Raw genomic sequence first — 22945 nt, forward strand, 5'->3', positions numbered from 1 at the left:
CCCCCCGCCGTTTCTGCTCCTGTCCCATATCCATACCACCCTCTTCCCAAAACCTCTGATCCTTCCTCTCTGAACAATGCTGGGAGCCAGCAGAGCTGAGCTGGTCATGCTGCTGCCGGCTCCCATGTTGCCCAAGCCTCTCATCCCCCTCCGCCCCCAAAGCACAGGGCCCTCCAATGGACAGGCCGTCTCTGCCAGTTGGAGTTGAGAGATTGAAGAGAGGCTCTTCATTTGATTATGTATTTAACACTACTATTGTTTCATATACGATAGGGTTAAAGATATTCCTTACTTTTTTTGGTGTGCAATACAGAACAGAGTATTGTTTGGTTCATAATGCTGTTATAGTCAATAAGTCTATCACAAAAACAAAATATATTCTTTAGAAAATTAGAAAGCCTTTATAGAAATAGCCATTGTTTTATCTATAATCAAGGTAGGTTTTTTTTTATTAATTCTTGTACCTAAATACGGTAAATCCCACCCCCCTTTGCAGTATGCAGGCTACTTCCAATTTTGTCAATGCTATGTACATTCCAGTAGGGTAGTGATAGTGTGTGCTGCTGATGTCACTGCTTGCCTTATCAGGATTTTTGCTCTTTGTTTCACAGGGAGCTGTGATTGGTATAGACGATGAGGACGACAGCACCTTCACAATAACTGTTGATCAGAAGACCTTCCATTTCCAGGGTGAGCTGAACGATGAGGTTCTTTCTTCTTGTAATAGATCCGACTGCTGCTATTTACCTTCCTGTTTTGGTGTTTGATGGATGATGTTAAAATGTTTGGCAACTGAGCTGCATGAATGAGCATCCAGGGAACATTCTGGATCCAGAGGTGCTGCAGGTTAGGCAGGGATTTATATCTGCAGTGGATACATGTGTACTAGAAAAGACTATATCTTCAGCAGGATTCTGTGATTAAAAATTTAAAGGATAAATCAGTTATAATGGGCTTCTGCTGATGGGTTGTGTTGACAAAACATTGCCAAATCTTCATTGTCAGGATGTACGATTTAGTCTTTCAGGATAAAGAGTGAAAAGACCAATGTAAAGATTTCAATTTGTGTTCATTTGGATTTAAAACTCAGTTTTGAGGAGACTAGAGGCGACATTTGGTTTAAAGATGCATCTTTGCTTCAAGATCTGCAAGTTTGCATTCATTTCATCTGCATTTCTGTGTCTTGTCTGCCAATCACCATTTCTCTGCTCTTATCCTTTTAATCATATTTACTAACTCCAATGCCATCTGCCACTGCTATGTTTCGTCATTGCATGCTATGGTTCACCGGTAGAAAGGGTAAGGTACTGTATAATTGTGCTCATTCTGGTTGCTATAGAACCCTTACATATCTTTAACCACAGCATTAGTAGATGTTATCTTGATGTTTTGTTCTAAAGTACTTGTTTTCTCCTGTTGTAAAGTTAAAATCATGTATCTGTCTGTTCGGTTACAATTTTAAATTAACATCTGTTTGTCCTTCTCTCCCTCTCTCCCCTATCCCTGCTGCTTCTCTGAAACGTAGACTGCGGGAAGAATTTTATTCATAACTCATATAGAGTTGGAAATGTAACTGATCTTTCAGGGTGTATATGTGACCATCAGGATTTATTTACAGTTGTAAAAAATGGGCATGTGTCTATAACCTTCATTGTGCTGTGTAGATTTGCAAATGAGTATTTCAAAATCAACATGCATTTTGAATTTATTCAAGTGAAATACGGGCAGTATTTGAGAATGTGTATTTCTAGAATATCCTATGATAAACATTAGTCATGTTGTCACTGGGATATTTATTTCCTATGCTACAGTATCTCATAAATGAGATATGGCTGTACTCAAGCTTCACTGCATTAAAGCCTAATAAACCTTCCCTTTATAAAGCTGTGCTGACAACAACACATAACTCCTCTGTTCTCAAGGATAGCTGATAAAACAAAAGGATAAGCCAACTGCTAATGCAGATGACTGGATACAAAACACCGGCATTCTTCATTGCTGCAAAGCTAAATATTTCTGCATGAGAGCTTGACTCAGGTAAAGGGTGAAACCCAGAATTCTTTTTTGCAGTTTCTAAGGAAATAGCCCTTGTGAAGTTCCCTCTTGCTGTCGTTCCCCATCTGCTGTATCGTTTCCTTATGGAAAGGGAACAGTACCTCCTTGAGAGAAGATTTTGATATGATACAAATATGAGTTTTTTTTACAATAATCTATAAGACGTAGGATGTTTAAACATTTTCTCCATAAGTACTAATTCTGTCATTCATATTCACATAAATAAACCATGCTTCAGAATTTAAGATGTTAAAAATACAGGTCAGTTTTAAACTCTTACGTTTGTTTTCTAAATTAGGATCTGTCTGAAACTGCAATTTTATTGTTAGAACAGTTTTAAGAAGTGTTTGCAGTCTTCAGAGAATTAATGTAAATTGGCCAATAGCCAACAAATTGTGCTGAGGTTAGAGAAAATATCAGTGTACACCCATGTCTCTGTATTTTTAATTTACTGTAAAGATGGAAATACCTTGAGGTCACAATATAAAACAAGCCTAGCCTTGTAGAAATTTTCTTTTTAAAAACTGTTGCTACAAAATGTATCACACACAGTTATATAGGATATATGTGTGTGCCCATATTGTGTGTATATTAAGGATGCAAAAAGTTTAAAAAGGTACCTGTATAACTGCTGAAAATTGTAATGGCTGTGCAAGCTGTGGGCTTCGTAGTATAAAGCAGAGCCTGCAGTGAAGCCTTCCTGGGAGTGGGGCCGTCAGCCCAACTCCTGGGGAGGTGGCTTCTCTGCTGCAGGGAAGCCGCCTCCCTTGGAGTGGGGCTGGCAGAGGCTTCGCTGCAGGCCCTGCAGCCAGCTTCCTGGGAGTGGGGCTGGTAGCTCCTGCCGGCCCTGCTCCCAGGGAGCCAGCATTTAACCTGCGGCGGTGGTGGTGGGAGAATGGGGGCAGGGTTGGGCTGGGCCCAACTTGGACAGAGATTGCTCTGGCCTGCTGGCTGTAGTTGCCCTTGCCTGCAGTGGGCCCCACTGGGCTGGAGCAGCTCCCTGCCCACGGTGAGCCTGGAGCTGCTCCAGCCTCCACAGTTAACTGGAACTGGAAAGCATTACCTATTTAGGGTGACGCTTGCAAGTTAACGTTTCATGTCCCTAGTGTGTATATATAATGTGTGTGAATCTATAAAATCGTGTAGCCCTGAGTAGAAATTTAACCACGCTCAGAACAAATGTATTGGGTTTTGCTCCCTGTATAACTATGAAACTCATCCAATATAAGAGTTGTTGCCTTCTGAAAGATCTTGCGCAAGAGGTTTTATTTGTGCAAAACAGACCCGTCTACACTGCTTGTTTTTGCGCAGAAAGCATTGGAAGAGAATATGCAAATGAAGCATGAATAGTTGCTAATGAGCGCTTCATTTGCATTACCTCTTCTGCAAAAAAGAGGCTGTGTAGACATAGCCTAAGTGTTCACATCCTTGAAATACTTGTAGAGTATTATTCCTTTTCCCACCACACATTTGGCTAATTGCTTAGTCAAGCTAGGCATGTTTAGATTGTTTCATTTGAAAAGTCAATCCTTCATCCCCTTACATGACTTTTTGTTCAGTGCCCTCTAGAATATTAACTGTTTGAAACACATCTCATGAACAGAATACAGTGTTCCAGCTACAGTTTTGCCTCCTTGATACGTGAATTGATTTGTCGCACCTTGCAGTTGCATTGGTGGTGGTGGTTGTTGGCTTACAGTGTGATGTGGTGGTGATTTTGGTGTATTTATGTAAAGAATTATAAATTGTGGAATTCTTAACTCTGAAGAGATGCTCATCAATGTCACACACTCTTGCTTCCATCTTAAAATGTGTTATGTGGGAACAGATCATCATTTCATAGCAGGCATTTGCAGCAAGAAAGCATGACTGGTGTAAATAAAAGGCTGAGAGATCAGAGAGGAGCCATGCATTGATTTGAGCTAGACTTGGAGTAGCTCGTGCCTTTTCTAGCTAGCCATAGAAAACAGCAGAACCTCTTCTCCCATGCTGCCCTTAACATAGTTTCACAACAGTGCTGTGAGAAGAAAGTATAAATACACCTGTGCACCTCTTCTGCTTCCATAGTGAAACTGTGAGATAGAAAAGCAGATGACTGCCTCTTCAGCCCCTCAGTTCCTTTCTTGGATGCCTCCAGTCACAGCTAGGAAGTTGAGGAAGTGACTGGGCAGGCACAGAGTCTTTGTGCATAGAGAAAAGAGCAAGCACTTTATTAGTATGGGGTAAAGCTATGAGCCTTAATCAATATTTGTGCTGGTGGGAACTTAGTCTCAGTTCATGGGAAAAGCAGGTAACATGGACAGTTGGTGTGTGGGTACATACAGCCACTGTAAATACGGGGATCCTGAAGTCCCAGCAAGTAAGGGCAAGGTACTAGAGTTGGCCCTTAAGGGTTGAGTGTTTGAGAGTTTGACAGTGAGAGGAGAGGCCAGTCCCTACAAATGGAGGGAGGGGATCCATGAAAGAGCAGCAAGAAGCTTGGATAGTGGAAGAGGCAACCCAGCAGCTTGGTTTAGGGGAAGTGGCCCGCAAGAGCAACCGCAAAAGTGAAACTGTAGCCATGATGGGCAAGTGTGTGCACAGATAGGGGAGGAGGAATGGGCCTGGGCGTTGTTAGTGTTGTTCTGTAGTTTGCTACCCGTTTGTTTACCTGGAGTGGCAGTTGCATATTCCCCCCACCGCCCCGCCCCAAATAACACTGCTGTGTAGACATAGCCAGTGTCCTGTCCATCTCAGTGCAGAGCGTAAAATGTGCATTACTTTACATTTATAGAATCAATCAATCATAGAATACTAGGACTGGAAGGGACCTTGAAAGGTCATCAAGTCCAGTCCCCCCCGCCCTCATGGCAGGACAACATTAAATTATCAGCATTAAATTTCATTTGCCATTTTGTTGCCCAATTGCTTAGTTTGGTGAGATTTTTTGAAGCTCTTCACAGTCTGCTTTGATCTTAACTATCTTGAGAAGTTTGGTGGTATCTGCAAATTTTGCCACCGCACTGATTACCCCTTTCTCTAAATAATTTATGAATAAGTTGAATAGGATTGGTCCCAGGACATCCTCTTGGGGGATGCCACTAGTTACCTCTCTCCACTCGGAAAACTTACCATTTATTCCTACCCTTTGTTTCCTGTCTTTTAACTAGTTATCAATCTATGAAAAGACCTTCCCTCTTATCCCATGACAACTCACTTTACTTAATAGCCTTTGGTGAGGGACCTTGTCAAAGGCTTTCTGGAAATCTAAGTACACTATATCCACTGGATCTCCCTTGTTCGCATGTTTGTTGACCCCCTCAAAGAACTCTAGCAGATTACTAAGGTGTGATTTCCCTTTACAGAAACCATGCTGACTTCCCCCAACAAATTATATACATGCATGTATCTGACAATTTTATTCTTTACTATATTTCAGCTGATGGTACTGACATTAGAGTTACGGGTCTGTAATTGCCAGGATCACCTCTAGAGCCCTTTTAAAATATTGGCATCATGTTAGCTATCTTCCAGTCATTAAGTATGGAAGTTGATTTAAAGGATAGGTTATAAATCATAGTTAATAGTTCTGCAAATTCCCATTTGAGTTCTTTCAGAACTCTTGGGTGAATACCATTTGGCCCTGGGGACTTGTTACTGTTAAGTTTATCAGTTTGTTCCAAAACCTCCTCTAACAACATCTCACATTTGTCACCTAAAAAGAATGGCTCAGGTTTGGGAATCTCCCAAATATCTTCAGCCTTGAAGACCGAAGCAAAAAATTCATTAAGCTTCTCCGCTATGACTTTATCATCTTTGAATGTTCTTTTAGCATCTCGATCATCCAAGGGGCCCAGTGGTTGTTCAGCTGGCTTCCTGCTTTTGATGTATTTGAAAAACATTTTACTATTACTTTTTGAGTTTTTGGCTAGTTGTTCTTCAAACTCCTTTTTGGCTTTTCTTCTTCTATTTTTACACTTAATTTGACAAAGTTTAAGGTCCTTTCTATTTTCTTCACTAGGATTTTACTTTCACTTTTTAAAAGATATCTTTTTATCTGTCACTGCTTCTTTTACCTGGTTAGGCCACGATGGCACTTTTTGGTTCTCTTACTGTGTTTTTTAATTTATTTTTGTCACTTTACCTTTTAATTCCTGTTTAACTTCAATTTTGTGTAGGTCCCCTTTCTGAAATTAAACGCCACAGTGTTGGGCTGCTGAGATGTTTTTCCCTCCACAGGGATGTTAAATTTTTTTATTATAGTCACAGTTTCCAAGAGTCCAGTTATATTTACCTCTTGTTGTGCCCTCCACTTAGGACTAAATCAAGAATAGCCTCTCCCCTTGGGGGTTCTAGAACCAGCTGCTCCAAGAAGCAGTCATTTAAAGTATTAAGAAATTTTATCTCTGCATCCCGTCCTGAGATGATGTGTACCCAGTCAATATGGGGATAGTTGAAATCCCTACTATTATTGAGGTTTTTAAATTTGATAGCCTCTCTAATCTCCCTTAGCATTTCATAGTCACTATCACTGTCCTGATCAGGTCGTTGATAATATATCAATACTGCTATATTCTTATTATTGGAGCATGGAGTTACTATCCATAGAGATTCTATGGAACATTTTGGCTCATTTAAGTGCGCTCTACATTGAGCTCCTCAGATAGATAGTTAGCCTTTTTACCAAGTATTTTAGTCAGCTTTAGCCTTAAAATCGCCTTCCTTTCACTTTAAAGAGGATTTTTTTTTCTTTTTGCAATCAGCTGTGGAGCCACAGATAAGCAGAGGCTCCCCATCTCCTGCTTTCCCCTTGCGGGGCTCGCCTCACAGGGGCTCTCCTCCTCAATTCCCTCTGCATTTTATTTGATTTTATTTGATTTACTCCATCTGAGGAAAAAATTTTCTCAAACCTCCTCAGAACACCCCCTTCAGGTGCATACTAAACTGGGCTGAGTTCAAGTGCCATCTGTTTGCTGCTTGTATATTTTGCACCCAGAAGGGCAGGGTATTCATTTATCTCCACTGCCTGAGGAAGCACCACTGTGTGATTCAGTGCGCTCATCATAGATACCTGATAGCCAGACCACACAAAGCGAGAGAGCTAAAACGGAAACCTATCTCACTTGAACAGCAATCTGACCAGTGTTAGGCTCTAGTCCTCTGCATCCCTGCTTAAACTCTCACAGCGGCCATGTCAGACAAGGCTGTCTCAGCTGCGAGCTCTGCAACCTCTAAACAGTCTGAGGCCACATGAAGATGCTAACGGAATCCCCTTCACCCCAGAAAGGGCAATCCTACAAATCCAAGTCAGTTCCATCCCCTGTGAGGGCTCCAGACAAGAGCTTGCCGGGGCTGTGATTGCCCACTGTGTCCTCAGGGTCCCAGGACCTGGCCACAATTCCGAATCAGGCTAGCAAGCCTAAGCCCCCTGCGGCACAAAAACCCAGGGCAAGCCTGGTACCACTGTCTCCGCCGACACCGTGCTCCACTATTGATAAAATAGTGGTTTCACCAAAGCCCCATGCTTGATACCGTCGGCGTGTGCACCTTCCCTGGTACCAGGCAAGTCAAAAGATACACAGGCACGGTACCTCCTGCCATCTGTGCCTCAAACTTGTTCTTTTACATCTGCAGACCAACTAAAAGTTACCTCAGTGCCCACAACTCTGCTTTTCGGTACTGACACCACCTTGGCACTAGCCAGGTTCTCTCCAGCAGCTATAACAGCTTCTGCACCTCCTTTATCTAGCGAGGAGGAAGCCGCGTCTCTCCCAAATGCCATGTCACCCAAGCATTCCTCTCCTAAGAGGAAGATGCTTCAGCCACAACCTGTGATACCTCAGTGGCACTTTAACCAATGGCTACCACCTCTTATGCCCATGCTTCCCACTTGGCTCTACTGGAGACTCATGGGCATCTTTCAGCACACACCAGCAGCAGCAACACTACTATCATGCTGATCAGGTTCATTCTAGACTTCCCTAAATGTGTCTGGGGATCAAACCGATTTCAAGCCCAATTAAAGGTTATGTGACTTCAATTACAGTTGCCCCCACCCAAAGAAATTTAAGTCTTTGGTCACACTACAGTTGTGAGATTTAAGGGCACGTGGAACCTACTCTACCATGGAATGCCAATGTAGTCCTTAATGCACTGAGAGAATCTCAGTTTGAACTTGTGGGGTAGTGTTCCCTCCTTTGTTTGTCCTTCAAAACCTCATTACTCATAGCCATCGCGTTGGCCAGAATGGTAACAGAGATAGGAGCCTTTGTGGATGATACACTGTGTGAGATGGTCTTTTGTAAGACCAAGGCTCAATCTACTTCTGAAATCATACCCATCAGAGAAATGTTCAAGGCTATCACCTGGTCTTCAGTATATACCTTTTTCCAGTGCTATGCTCTTTTGCCTGTTTCCAGAGCTGACCCAGCTTTGAGTGAAGTTCTATGGTCCATACTGGATCTGCCACCTCCCTACTCTACTCTATAATAAAAATATTGCTCTGGAATCTCCTGAAGTTGAGTACCCGTGGGGATTATAACCTCAGAGGGGAGGTTTCTTACCATATACAATTATTAGAATTTTCAAGATAGTTTGATTCTATGGGTGCTCCCCTATCTATCTGCCTTCCTCTCTGCCTCAGTCTTTGTCTAGACTTCATGCTTAAGAAGGAAGTGCAGCGTCAGTGGGTCCACCGTCCCCTATATACCCTCATATTGGAGCACAAGGATATATAGGATGTGGAGCCAAGGACACTGGCGATGAAAATCTGATCGAGAGCACAATTGTGCATGCATGTTTCTAAATGGAGCACTCATATTGACTTCTTTAAACATGAGCTGTCACGTTGATGATGTGATCTTTGGGCATGTGAGTAGGGGCGTTTCCAAAAGAAGTAGTGAGGTGGTGTTATCTTGTTAAGTGAAAACATTTCTGAAACATTATTTCCAGTACTGGTGTCAGTACTTCAAAATTAAGTTAACCAAGTTGGAAAGTGCTCAGGTGCTAAAAAATGTGAGGTCTGGAAAACCTGATTTACAGTGAGATTAAAGAACCTTTATGTATTTAGTAAAACAAAGAGAAAGTTAATAAATGACTTGATCATTATCTAAATATGTACATAGGGAATATATGTATTAGTAAATGGCTTTTGAAAAGATATGTGCTAATGGTTAGGAGTTGAAGTTGCATAAATTCAGACAAAAATAAGGTGCACATTTTTTTTAGTGAAGGGCTACGCACTGGAATAATTGAGAGGTTGTCCTTTTTTTTTTTTTTTTTTTTTTTTTTAAGAGCAGATCCAATTCAACCAACTAAGTAGTGGGCTTGCTGCAGGAGTTACTTGGTGAAATTCTTTAGCTGGTTATCCAGGAGATCAGATTACATGATTGTTTCCTTTTGTCTTAAATCTGTTTCTCATCAGAGGACAGGGAGGAGAGATTTGTATTCATAGTCTATTTTAAAATTATAACAAACTTCAGTACTGTGGACAACTGGGTGTGATGGAAACTATTCTTACTCTGTGAACCAGGTTTTCTTATAACTGTCCAATCATGTCTAATCATGTATATTAGATTATTTAAACAATACTCAAATTACTATACATAAAATGTAGCCTTTTATTCTTTTTTGACTGACTTTTGAAAATTTGTACTCCAAGTCTTTGTTTACAATAGGAAACAGCTATAGATCATTTAACAGGTGCAAAACTTGGGCGCTTCCTGATCAAATTTTTCAACAGGGGATTAAAACTATTTTGACTGCTTGGGTTGGCTCTGAACCATAACACTATTGGGAGATCTAACAGATTTTCTTTAACAATTCTCAGTGTGCCCGGATTACATTAGTAGCAACTCCTCCCCCTCACCTCTTTTTTAAAGGAGCATTAATCAGATAACCATGAACTCTTCAGCTGGCACTGCCCACTTCAGCCCCCTATAACACAAGTGCACATGCATGCCCGCACTGTGAGCTGGGCCTCAGGAGGGGAACAGTCACCTCTACATTCAGTCCTTTTTTCTTTCTTTGTACTGCAGATATGCCAAAAATTAATTGGGGGTATATTTGCCATTTGAAGCATCATTGAGAGAGACATTCTGAAACATAATGTAGTGGTAATCAATACACACAAACATGCACACCCTAGCACAATACTATCATCATGCTGAAGTAAAACTTTCAAGCAGAGTGCAGAGTCTGTACAATTATGACTTTCTTGTACTGTATAATTTCTTTTAGACCATGGAATTCCTCACACTCTGATGACTTAAGTAACTGAATAATTACTCTAGGTTTTTCTTCTAGCCATGATGTGATGTGCAACCTCCACTGTGGCCCATGAATTCAGTTTTTTATTGTTAGCAAAAAATATGGCCATAATGGCTTCTCAGTCCTTTGCTGTTTAAGTAGCAAAATTCCAGACATCATATGACAGAAGAGCACAGAATATGGGGCCCTCAAACTGCTGAACAGGTGATAGGATTTTTTAAAAAAATATGTTCTCTTCTGTCCTCCTCTTTGACTGCAGATCAACCAGGCTTTTTTCCTCCTCTGATCTTGCCTCCATTAGAAAGGATTTGCCAGCAAATGAGTTCTTTTGCCATATAGTTCAAAGTTCCTCAAACAAAATAAGCTGTACCATCAAAAGGACACTGTTTTGTCCATATACGTCGACACGAGGTTTAGCCAGGATATCCTAGTGGTTAGGTATGTGATTCCCGACCACATGCTAGCAAAATTTGTAAGCGTAGTCCAGACCTGGGAGAAAAGCAGTGGAAGTAATACATTTGATGTACACGCATCAGAGATATTCTAGGGAGAAGAGTGCTTTGCTGACCTAAAGGGAAAGAATATGGCAACAGGGTAGAAAGAAGGGTGGGAAGTGGGGTTAGGAAGGTTTAGTTTCAGTTTTTAACAGGTGAAAAAAGTGTAAGCAGTTTCACCATCATTTTGTGTGACTTTCCTTTATTTCCACTTAAAACTTGAACAAGGAAAAAACTCTGAATAGCAGGAATAACTTAAGTTCTGTCTGTTAATTCAGTAATAGCCAGACGTTGGACTAATTTAATAAAGATTTTGATTCAGCCCCAAAGGTAGCTTTTACCAAGTTGATGTTGTCATTTTCAGAATATTTAAATTGTGTGTATGTTTTTAATGCATTCCCATGGATTATCTAGTACAGAATAATGAGGATCTTTTTGAGTGATGTTTCCATAAATAGATTAAAGACATGGATAAGCATGCACATCATGTGCTGGAGCCAGAAAGTTTTCTTAATAGTGTCTGTTGACCTGCCTGTGTATCTCCTCGTGCTGATGGTATCATAGGCCATGTGTGTAGATGTGTCCCCACTTCCCTCTTCTTTACAGCTGCACAGCTGGAGTTAGAATCCCTGGGTTTTTTAATGCTCTTAGAGCATATAATAAGAGCACTGCTAATTGGCTTGTGCTCCCCCCTTTGCTGCCTCTCTCTGATGCTCTAAGACTGATTATTTTCTCATTTCTGTTTCTCTTGTAGGTAGCTGTTCTTAGTGATATGTAGCTGTAGTTACTAATTGATAGTGTAAATTTTTTTGCCCCTTTGTGGGACCCTCTCCCACAGGAACTCTGAGTTCCTGGCTTTAAAAACTGCTTCTTCCCTGTGCTCACTTTTGGTGAGCATGGAGCACCAGCCATGCCTGTACTGCCTATGTGGGGTCTACATTGCTATCCACTGCACTATCTGCAAGTCATTCCTGCTTTGAACATGGGAGGCTCAAGAACTTTGCTTCTGGAAATTCTTGATGGAGGAAGCAATTCATGCATGGGTGTATTTGAATCTGGAACCAGTGGTATACTGCCTTGCACTCATGGCCACTCCTCTGAGCACTTCCTAGGCACCAGATCTGATGGTACTGAATTCACTGGCAAACTCCCCATGAGGGATTAGTCAATAAGGGGGGCTTTTGCTATTCCGCTTTGCCCCTCCCTTTGAAATGTAAAATAGCCTCCTGCGGCTCTTGTGTATTTCAAAGGGAGAGACACAGTGTTCCTTCTGCCTCTCTCCCTCTGAAATGTATAGGAGCTACCTGTGGCTTTTCTATATTTCAAAGGGAGAGAGGCAGCCTAACCTGCACCAGCAGGGAGCAATGCAGTCCCTACTGGCAGGGGATTTCCTCTATGCCTCATCCTTTGAAATGTGCAAGAGCCGCAGGCGGCAGTAGTGGGACCAGCGTGAGCGGGACTGTTTTAGTCCCTGCTTGCACCATTTACCTGCTGCCCCCCGCGGAGACAGTGCTGGGAGGGGAAACCAGCTTTAAGCTGGCTCCCCCCAGCATTGGCTCGTGCTCCCCCTTTTGCTGCCTGTCTCTGATAGAGGTGGCAAGGGGGAAGGAAGTGACTAGTTGAGCAGTTGACTAGTCGCTTACATCCCTAGCCCAGGCTAGTAAATTTTGTGTTCCCCATCTCCATGGGAGAGATGCGGTAGAAGCTTGAGCACCAGTGTGGGCTCCCCAATGCTGGAGGGGAGAGAGCCCCGAGGCATAGGGACCGGATCCAGGCAAGCTGTGGATCCCTGATCTAGAGGGTCATAGTCATGAAATAGCCTTTTGGCCTTTCAATGAGTCCTGACTTTTCCCACTTTACCTTGTAGTGAGTGTGAAATACTTTTTCTATTGAAACAAAAAACAGGACTATGTAGCACTTCAAAGACTAACAAGATGGTTTATTAGGTGATGAGCTTTCGTGGGCCAGACCCACTTCCGCAAATCAAAACATAGTCCTGTTTTTTGTTTCAGCTACACCAGACTAACATGGCTACATTTCTATCACTTTTTGTATTGAAGTCATTGGGAGTTTTACCACTGACTTCAGTGGAGCCAGATTTTCACCCCAAGAGTTTGACTAAACCAAACACAGGGCTTGATCTTGCTAGATTAAAGAAAGCAGGAATTCAGAGTTTTGCCTGAATAAAGAATGCATAATTAGCCCCATTCACTCTGTGGGTGGAATAGACTTCCCCCCTTTGTTAGGGAGAGGACATTACTTACAGACAGATCAATCAGTTGGTAAGTAGGTCAAAATGAATGAAAACAAAAGTTAAACTTAGAGACCATATGTGCTACAACAATTTGTTTAAAAACTAATTTTATATTTGTTCCTTTTCATATTCATTTGCTGCTGCTTTTTACAGAGCTAATTTTGAGATGGTGGATTTGTACATTGTGTCCTTATGTACTGCTTGTATGACCTAGAAATGCTAACTGCCAGTGTTGTGTAATCTAGAAGACATGTCAAACTTGTTTATATCTTCTTGTTAGAATGCCATTGAGCCTTTGCTAAGCAAAGTAACCCAAAACTTCCACATACATGTTGTTTATAAACACATAGTCCCTCTAGCACTGACAAACAAAACAAAGTACTAGAATACAATGATGAATCTGAAGATCAAACTACTGAATCATTCTGCAGTATTTTGAGAAAAGAACATTGATTGAGTGTCCTTCTGCAAAGGAAATGAGACCCCTTCTTTATCTTCCCTTTTATGATCTATCGAACTTCATCAGAATTAAAAAAAATATATCTTTTTTTGTATCTCTCCTCTCCCTCATCTGACTCAGCCCTTCTTATGCCCACCTTTCCTGATGCCTGGCTGAATCAGTGCTTCTTATGATGCCTCTCTTGTCGTGGACTGACAAGGACCTGACTACAGGATTTTTTTTCTTGGTTTTTCAGTATTTTCTCTCCCTCTACTTTCTTTTATAAATGTCTGACAAAACTTAGCTTCTTGACAGCAGGTATTCCTAGGGTGAAGCATTGTGGCTTTGAAGTAAAACTTGTGCTTCCTATGTTTTTTCAGATAATAGTTGCATTCATCAGCATAAGGTAATTTTCCATTAAACAGATTATAGACATTTTATTACGAACTTCAGATATGATTGTACTCAAGTTTCATCTAAACTTTAGTATTTCTTTTGATCTCTGAATCAATAAAATACAGTAACAGACAAGATGTGTTTGGTTATATAATATCTAATGAGATAGGTAAACACAAACACAATTAGTATCTTCTTCCAATGGTCTAAGAATATCAGTTTGCATTTCAAAGCTCTAGTCTAACTAAGATGACTTAATTATTTAAAGGAATGGCCTCTAATTGCCATTTGTGTACTTTGAAAATGCCTTTAAAGGTTGAATTTGGATCATTTAACCTTGCTCAACACCTCTTGGGGGAAAGAGGGATGGAGAGGCCTTAGGGCAGGGGGTTGCCATGGAACAGTACCTATGTACAATTTAAGTGTGGGATGAAGTGCAGGGGCCTCAAGGAAGGGGATTGGGAGTATGACTGTAAAAGGTTAACCACTAAGCCTCACCCTGCCCAGGCCCCACTGCTGCACCAAAGCTGCCTCCTTGGGAGCAGGACTGGGGATGTCCCTGCTGGCCCTGTTCCCAGGGAGGCTTTGCTGCAGGCAGGGGCGGATATACGGCAGGGTGAATGGGGCGGCCGCCCCAGGCCCCGCGCTTCAGAAAGCCCTGCGCATGCGCCGTGGCAAAGGGAGGGCCCCACGGAATTATGCTGCCCGGGGCCCCGCAAAACGGTCATCTGCCCCTGGCTGCAGGCTTGGCAGAGCCTGTAACTCATATAACTGCTATGATTTTTTAGTGGTTATAAAGTTATATTTCTAAGTGGAGTGTATGGAGGGGCTTGGGCCTGGCGGTGTGGCTACTGCACTGCCTGGCTGCCAGATCCCTGGGGCTGGAGCCCAGGGGCGCTGTAGCTGCACCGTCTAGGATGAGAGAGTGCTGGCTCGGGCCTGCAGGGGCCACAAGGGGTTTGGGCTCCTGTGGGCTGCCTATCCCCAGCACCTGAGTGGTGGCCCTGCCTCCTGGGGGGAACATTTTAATAACCATGTAACTGCTAAAAATTGTTGTGGTTGCTTGGTTACTAAAATAATATCTAACATCCCTGTCAAGAACTCTTCCAAAATAAGAGCTAGGACATCAAATTTGGTGTGCAGATTCCTCTTACCTTACCTATAAGCAAGGTCAGGGTTTAGTTGTGCCAGGAAAATGAGGAGGGATGCAATACTGGGAGTGGCCACTGGGGGCAGTCCACAGTAGCCCAAACCCATATAGGGGAGAACCATAATGCAGAGAGACCAGTGGGGGCAGCCACACTACCAAGACAGTGGCCAGCAGGGCTGGGGCTCTGCCATCTTGACTGCTCCAGACCAAGTAGGTAGTCCCTCTGATCCTACCCGCCTCCCCAAGCAAGAAAGGTCAGGGTTGAGAACCATGGCCTGGCCCCAGCAAGGCTGTGGGAGAAGGGGTGCCCTGGAGCCCTGCCACCCTCCCCCCAGATAGCCTGCAATGAGGGCCATACCATGCCACCTTTACTTCTGTATTACTGCTGGCAGTAGCTGTGCTTTCAGAGCTGAGCTTCTTCCCAGTAGCCATTGTGTTCCTGCTGGGGGTAGTCATTTAGATAATTGATAAGCATGAACTTACCAGGTACCCATTTAAATGGCTACACTCTTACATTCCCATCACTCCTCTCCCCCACACAAATAACCCCCACAGCTCATTTTTGGGTCAGGATCCTGACAATTAAGACCAGGACATTTCAGATTTAAATAATTGAAATCGTGACTCCAGTATTCCGCCTGCCTCCCCCTCCACATGCTGCTGCCTCAGATATAGAGGCAGTAGCATAGGAGGGCAAGCAACTCCGTGGGAGACAATATGTGTGGGTAGCTAACTTGTAAGATGGCTTCTTGTGTATACTGGCCCCCACCTGTCCCTGTCATCCTCTGCACTGCAGCTTCTCAATCAGAGCCAGGGGTGCAGGGGGAGGGCAGATGGCTCTGCTGGATCTGGTGCTTGTGGGGAGCTGCTCCTGCCTGCCCCACACGCTGCTGCCTCAGTGGGAGGCAGTGGGGGGGGGGGGAGGGGGAGTTAGCGCTGCAGGGACCAGCTCCTGATGGGCACCAGCTTCCACCTTCCCCGCTCCCTTGCTGTCTCAGATAAAGAGGCAGCAAGGAGAAGGGGTGTGTTCATGTAGTCATTTGGATTCACTGATAAGCCCAGGCTTATTGGTTAATCATTTAAACAACTATATGCTAACATCCCTAGTTCTTGAACAAATGAATTCAGACATGCCCAAATTTTGGATATATGTTTTTAAATATATAACATTTTAAAATTAATCACATGCTACTGATTTGACAGGCTTAAGTGCATCTTCTGGCCAAGAAATGAGATGTTAGGCAAGAATGTCTTTAGATTTTTAAAATATTTGATCAGAGTAGAAAAACTCTGAAAAAACAGCTGTTAAAACCTGCAATGGTAGTTTTCAAAATCTCCCTATTTAACTTCATATAAATAACATCAAAGATGACATGGTGTATGTTAATCTGAATCTGGAGTGCCTTTTATTAACAGCTAAACTATAAACCTGAAGAACTAATATTTTATTGGAAAGCTTGGTGTATTCTCCATAGCTGGTATAATGCAAAACTGTACTTTAGAGAACAGTAAAAAACAACAAATGGTCTGGTAGCACTTTATAGACTAACAAAACATGTAGATGGTATCATGAGCTTTCACGGGCACAGCCCACTTCTTCAGATAACCTCAGCCAGTGGTACAACTATCCTTAGGGGTACTTAAGAGAAATCTGGGGAGGGGGAGCGGAGTACATCAACACAACTAAAATTTGGAGAAAACTGAGTTTTTGTTTTAAGTGTTACAGCGCTTTATTATTTTTGTACTTTTGACACCCAAAAATTTCATCGCCCGCCTGGCTACAATTAAATTGTTTAAACAAATGTGTTGCAATAGTAGGAAAAAAATTGTGTATGAAAACTGTAGGTACTGGGGGTACTTACAATTTATTTTTGAGAAAGGGGGTACTTACAATTTCTTTTTTTGGAAAAGGGAGTACTTTATAAAAAAAGAAAGGGGGGGTGAGAAACACTGTTATAGATGATAAAAGCTCAGCATCTGATTTGGCAAAATGGTGTACAGGTTCACCAGGCATGTCTATGTGGAAAAGCTTGGACTTCTTTAGCTAAAATTGTGATTTTAAAACCATCTTAAACTCATGTAAAAAGCTGTCAATCATTTAGCATAAACCAAAGTAAGCCACTCTTAAACTGAAATATGTGCCCACACAATCTTTTGCACTAGTTTTACTAAATATGTTTAGTTTGACACTTTTTTTAAAAGTAGTGCAACCGTTTTATGTAGGTAAAGTCTGAGGAAGCTCTGAAAAACTGACTTCCTAATGGGGTTAAAAATGCAAAGGCAATGTATTTTTTTTCTCCTCTTTGTTTTGGGTTCTGTTAAGCTGTGTACAAGGAAGAATTATAAACTTTTTTTTTTGCTTTGGGTTGACAGTGTTTAAATAAGTAATGCATGAAAAAGCTTCTAAGGCCCTAATCTCACAATAAGATCAATGTGGGAAGATTCTTGTACCAAAACCAAGTTGCACTGATTTCATTGGCGCTATGTACAGGTGTAAAGGCCTGTTTACATGTTTCTGATGACAGGATTGGAGTCTTAATGTCTAACTTACCTTTTCTGATATTGCTCAAAAATTGATATCTTAAAAACATTAAACATATATTTTTTAAATTGTCAATTTATGAGCCTAAGTTAAATAAAAATTTAATACATGAATTGGAACTATTTGTGAGGTCCAAACCTGACGTCCTTACTGAAATAAACCATTGAGGCTAAAAGGTGTTTTGCCTGAGTAAAGGTTTTGACTTCTGACCAAGAGAAAGTATGATGCCTATTTAGAAATGCTATATGTCTTTTTTTTTTAAGATCTTTAATATTTTTTGCAGCTCGAGATGCTGATGAAAGAGAGAAGTGGATTCATGCTTTAGAGGAAACAATTGTCCGTCATACTCTTCAGCTTCAGGTAAAATTAACTGTTACTCTTGATCCTGCAGTTGTTTTCAGAATAACTAAATTGACTGACACAACTTCTGATATTCCACTATACCTTGTAAAACATTGTGCAACAGTGCCAGTGTGAATTGTAAAGCACTAGTGTGAACCAGATTACAATGCTGGGAGCTCTCAGTGTTGTTAGGTATTGAGCCTAAGGACTTGCTAAAAAGCCTTAATCTCAGGGGAGAAGATATTAAGACAACAGTGATTGAGATGTGAGAGAGGGAAGGTGCCATGCAAATAGAAATACAGTCTCTAACTGCAAGTGTTTATAGTCTTAAAAAGATGAGAAAGGTAAGTGGCAAGGTAGTGCAACCTGAACAATATATTCAGTTTGTCAAGAGATTTTTTTTCCCTTTCTCATTACCAACTTTAGCCCCCTTATTTTGTTGGCAGACTACTTGGGAGTGTTGTATCATAGGCCTGTTGGCAGGAATTTCCATGGGGGGGGGGTGTGCTTTTTGTAAATGTGGACTACAGGCTGAAACACCCTCCCCCCATGGTTCCCAGAGTAAGAGTGCTCTGGAGAGGAGAGTAAGGGGGGATCTGATAGAGGTATATGTAATCATGACAGGTATGAGAAAGTGAATGAGAAGTTATTTACTTGTTCCTATAACATAAGAACTAGGGGTCACCAAATGAAATGAATAGGTGACTGGTTTAAAACAAACGAAAGGAAGGTTTTCTTCATGCACTGCTCAGTCAACCTGTGGAACTCCTTGCCAGAGGATGTTGTGAAGACCAGGACTTGAACAGGGTTCAAAAAAGAACTAGATAAATTTATGGAGGTTAGGTCCATCAATACATATTAGCTAGGCTAGGTAGGAATGGTGTTCCTGAGCCTCTGTTTATCAGAAGCTGGGAATGGGTGATGGAAGGGGTCATTTGATGATTCCCTGTTCTGTTCACTCCCTTTGGGGCATCTGGCATTGGCTATTGTTGGAAGATAGGATACTGGGCTAGATGGACCTTTGGTCTGACCCCAAGTATGGCCGTTCTTATGCTCTAAAGAGAGTGGGGAGTAGGATGAAATTCAGTGGTATAAAGTGCAAAATCATGCACTTATGTTCTATTAACAATAATTTCTGTTACAAACTGGGACCTCATCAGTTGAAGGTGATAGCAGAGAAGAAAAAGCTGGAAGTGTGGGTTGATCACAGGATGGCTGTGAGCCACCAATGTGATGCGGCTGTGAAAAAGACAAATGGGATCCTAGGATGTATCCCATGAGGCATTTCTAACAACCATACAGAATTACTATACTATATAAAATTACTACACAAGGCACTGATGAGACCACACATGAAATACTGTGTACCATTGTAATCACCCATGTTCAAGGAAGATGAATTTAAATAGAAATAGGTGCAGAGAAGTGTTACTAGGATGATCGGGGAATGGAGGATCTATCTAATGAGAAGATCCTATAAAAGTTTGGCTAGTTTAGTATAGCAAAAAATAAGGCCATTACGCTCTGTAAATAAGCTACAGAGGTAAATATCAGGGAGGGCGAAAAGCTGTGTATGCTGAAGAATAATGTGTGCACAAGAACAGGCCATGAACAAATTTTAGCTGGAAATTTAGAGTTTCTCACCATCCAAGGGGTGAGATGCACGCAATTAAGAGTTGTGAGGCCCAAGAATTTAATTTCAAGAGTTGGACAGATTTCTGAATGCAGTGTATGAGTGTGGTGCTTGTGATAGTAGCAGGCAAGACTTCCCAGTCCTGGGTCTCAGTTTGTCCTAGCTTGCTAAAAGCTCATGTTTCAGGTTTTCAGAGACCTAGTTGTAGGTGTCAGGAAGGGAATATTCTGCAGGGTGTCATTTTTGTTTGTTGCCAGATCCTGCCCACCCCTGCTTTAGCCTCTGTTTACATAAGGATTTAAAGGTTTGTCAGACTGTATTTGCTGGCTTGATCTAAGGAACATCTCCTAAAGCTCCTCAAGACAAAGGCAGACATGCAATACTTTATCAAGCACTTCAACTGGACTGGACCAATTAGGCATTTGCTAAAGAAGCTTGTCTTATTTGTCCAGACTTTCAGGTGGTTTATGTAAATTGGATCAAGGTAACTACCACATCTAACAAAGCTTTACGTCTTAACTGCAGACAAGGCTCCTATAGGTTGTAGCAAACCCTGAGATATCGCTAGAGGCTGTTTGTCCATAATTGCTCTAACACGTTTGGGTGGATTTTTTTTTCCAAGACCGACCTACCCTTGTTTGTGTTCCATGCACACAAGGTCTCTTCCATTCCCGCTTGCCTCATTTATGGACACCCCCTTATTGAAAAGTTTCTTCTCTGGCCTGTTACACCTCGTTCGGTTTTTGTGGTCCTTCTTGAGACCTGGGGGTGAGGGAGGAGCGCGGCTAGGGGGGTTCCTGTTGGTGCTTGAGCCAACTACAAGTACCGCAGATGTTCGTCCCTCTCCTCCCACTTGTGTTGCCGCAGCTCCCCTCGTAGCGAGGGCAGGGGCGAGAGCAACGTGCCCGGGAAACAGCCGGGGCGGAGCCTCTGTCGCCACCCGCAGGCAAGGGCGAAAGGAGGCCTAGGCCGCGTGCGCTCGGTGCGGGTGGAGGCCAGGCCGGACCCCGGGCAGCCCGCAGGCGGCGCTTCTCGCTGTTACCCCGCTGCTGCGCGGGGAGCGACGGGCCCGGGCTCTGTCGCGGGCCGGTTTGCGCTCGCGGAGCCCAGTCACGTGCCTGAGCTCAGCCGTGTGAGGAGCAGTCGCCGGCGGGATTCAGGGGAGCCGGATGTCACCTCCTGGGCGGGAGGGGCTCTGCCCTGCGCCGGGAGCGCGCCGGGGTCGGGGGAGGGGGGAGAACGGCCAACTCCGCCGCCCCTCCCCCAACCGCCGCTCGCTCGGGGTGGGGGCAGGCGTCTGACCCGCAGCCAATCGGGAGCCGCCTTGCTTCCGAGGTCAACGCCGAGCAGCGTGTGGCGGCGGCCGGGGGCTGCTCCCCACCCCGCGCCCAGCGGGAGGCGGAGCCGCCGGGCGGAGAATGGCCGCTGTGAGTACGGGGGGGCTTTGCCCCCGCCGCGGGGTCTGCAGGTGCGGGGGTCCCCAGCTCCCGCTCCCCTTGTGGCGCAGCTCTCGCCGCCAGTCCCCCGCGCAGCTGGCGGGCGGCGAGTCTGTCCGGTAGGAGGGACCCAGCCCGAGAGCTCACCACAAGGCGCGAGTGCGGCTGGTCCCGCTCGACACGGGAAGAAAACCGGGGCCGAGTGTTTCCTCCGCTCGTAGGAACTCCTGGGAAAATAACTTTCATTTGCGGCTCCAGTTATTGCCGGGTTTCTTTTGCCGCGCTTCGGTATTTAAGGGGGTGTTCTGTGAACGTAAAGGATATATGTGGTAGCGATTGTTTGTTTTCAAGGAATGCCTTTGCTTTAGGGACTATCTGTGCACTGTTGTCATTTTGCATTTCTTTCAGTTTGGCTTTTAAACAGCATATGAGGGATTATTTGCTGTAGAATTATTTTAGTTGAAATTACAATTAAATGTGGAAAGATTTTTTTTTAATAAAAACATTGTTTTAAAAACTTATTTTTTGCCCTAGTGTCCCTTTATGTCTACTAGACACTTCCTCTTTCTCAATCCAACTTTTAATTTCTTGTCTTAATAAAGCAGAAAAACATTTACTTAATTTTTGACTCAGGATTCTTCAAGTTTGCCATGCCAGAAGTGAGCTTTTTGTGCAAAGTGGAAAAAGTCAGTACCTATTATAGAGCTCTGAAAAGTTAACACTAAAAGCTAGGTATGAATGTCTACTAGTGGCACAAACCTTTAAAAGGAAACGAGCATGAGAGGATGAGAGAGACCTGGGGAAGTGTGTTTTAGGGCTTGTCGGTACTTAAAACGCTACAGTGACACAGCAGCATCACTCTAGTGCTTAGGTGTGTAGGTGAGGGGCTTAGCTCCCAGCACTGGGAGCTTGTCTGTGCTGGCAAGTTCCTGAAACTGGCTGTGTGCAGGGGGGTGATTTTTTACTCCCTTGAGCGAGGAAGCTTTAGCTGGCTAACTTGACAGTGCAGACAAGCCCTGAAAGGTTATAACTAGGTTTTGTCTACATGTCAGATTGCTCCGTCTAAATGAGGGCTTTGTTGACATTACCACACTGCTCAGAGGAGTGAATTTTTCATGTAGTTATGCCAAGCTAATGTGCTAGCGTAGACCTGGCCTGATGTTAGTCTTGTCAGTGCAATTTTTTCATCTTCCTTTACACCATGTGTTGGGGATAAAGTATGGGAATAATTTTAGAATATTTTTTCTGTAAAACTTTATGAAAAAATTATACACAAGTTTTATCCTCTCCCTTCTGTAGAATTTTTTTAAAAGTATTGCTGTTTGTCTGACATATCAGGATAGAATTTGTTTATTCAGTTTGTTCATGGCTCAGTTCTTTCTTAGTTTATGCTGTCTTTTTACCTGTTCAGTGGTCTATAGACTACTCATCCCTGGTTATCTGCGCATATGCCGACTGGTGGAACTGTATAGTTATGTGACTGGGGGACAATCAGCAGTAGCCAAAAGTTTTACATGCCTAAGGCCACTTTCATGGAAATTTGCAAATTGTTTTCTCTGCCCTGAAGCACAACAATACCAGCATAAGACCGGCTCTGACAACTAAGAAACAAATGGCAATAGCGCTGTGGAATCTTGCAATGCCAGACAGCTGCCAGTCAGTTGGGAACCAATCTGGCATGGGGAAATCTACAGTGGGGGCTGCTGTGATCCAAGTAGCTAATACAGTCAATATCTTTCTGCTAGGAAGGGTAGTGGCTTTGGGAAATGTGCAGGTAATAGTGAAGGGCTTTGCTGCGATGGGGTTCCTTAACTGCAGTGGGATGATAGATGGGAATGCATATCCCTAACTTGGCACCCCGACAGCCTAGCCAAAGAGTACGTAAACCTCAAGAAATACTTCACGATGGTGCTGCATGTGCTGAAATGCATCTCAAGGGCCATTTCACTGACATCAA

The 22945-nt window shown here is 43.1% G+C and overlaps 1 protein-coding gene across 3 annotated transcripts in view; it reads left to right on the forward strand.

The window, feature by feature from the left end:
* The window catches only part of OSBPL9 (oxysterol binding protein like 9), a 132293-nt gene that overhangs the window by 43159 nt on the left and 66189 nt on the right, over positions 1 to 22945 (forward strand). For 2 of the 3 annotated variants that reach the window (XM_075935962.2, XM_075935964.2), the window contains exons 3-4: positions 612 to 690; positions 17861 to 17937. In XM_075935962.2, coding sequence (XP_075792077.1) covers positions 612 to 690; positions 17861 to 17937 — 156 coding nt within the window. Of the gene's footprint in view, positions 1 to 611; positions 691 to 17860; positions 17938 to 20812; positions 20980 to 22945 lie in introns of those variants that run through there. The other variant, XM_075935965.2, reaches the window with a different exon arrangement.

This window comes from Pelodiscus sinensis, chromosome 9 (genome assembly GCF_052426305.1).
Source record: "Pelodiscus sinensis isolate ZL-2025 chromosome 9, ASM5242630v1, whole genome shotgun sequence".
Classification (NCBI taxonomy): Eukaryota; Metazoa; Chordata; order Testudines; family Trionychidae; genus Pelodiscus; species Pelodiscus sinensis.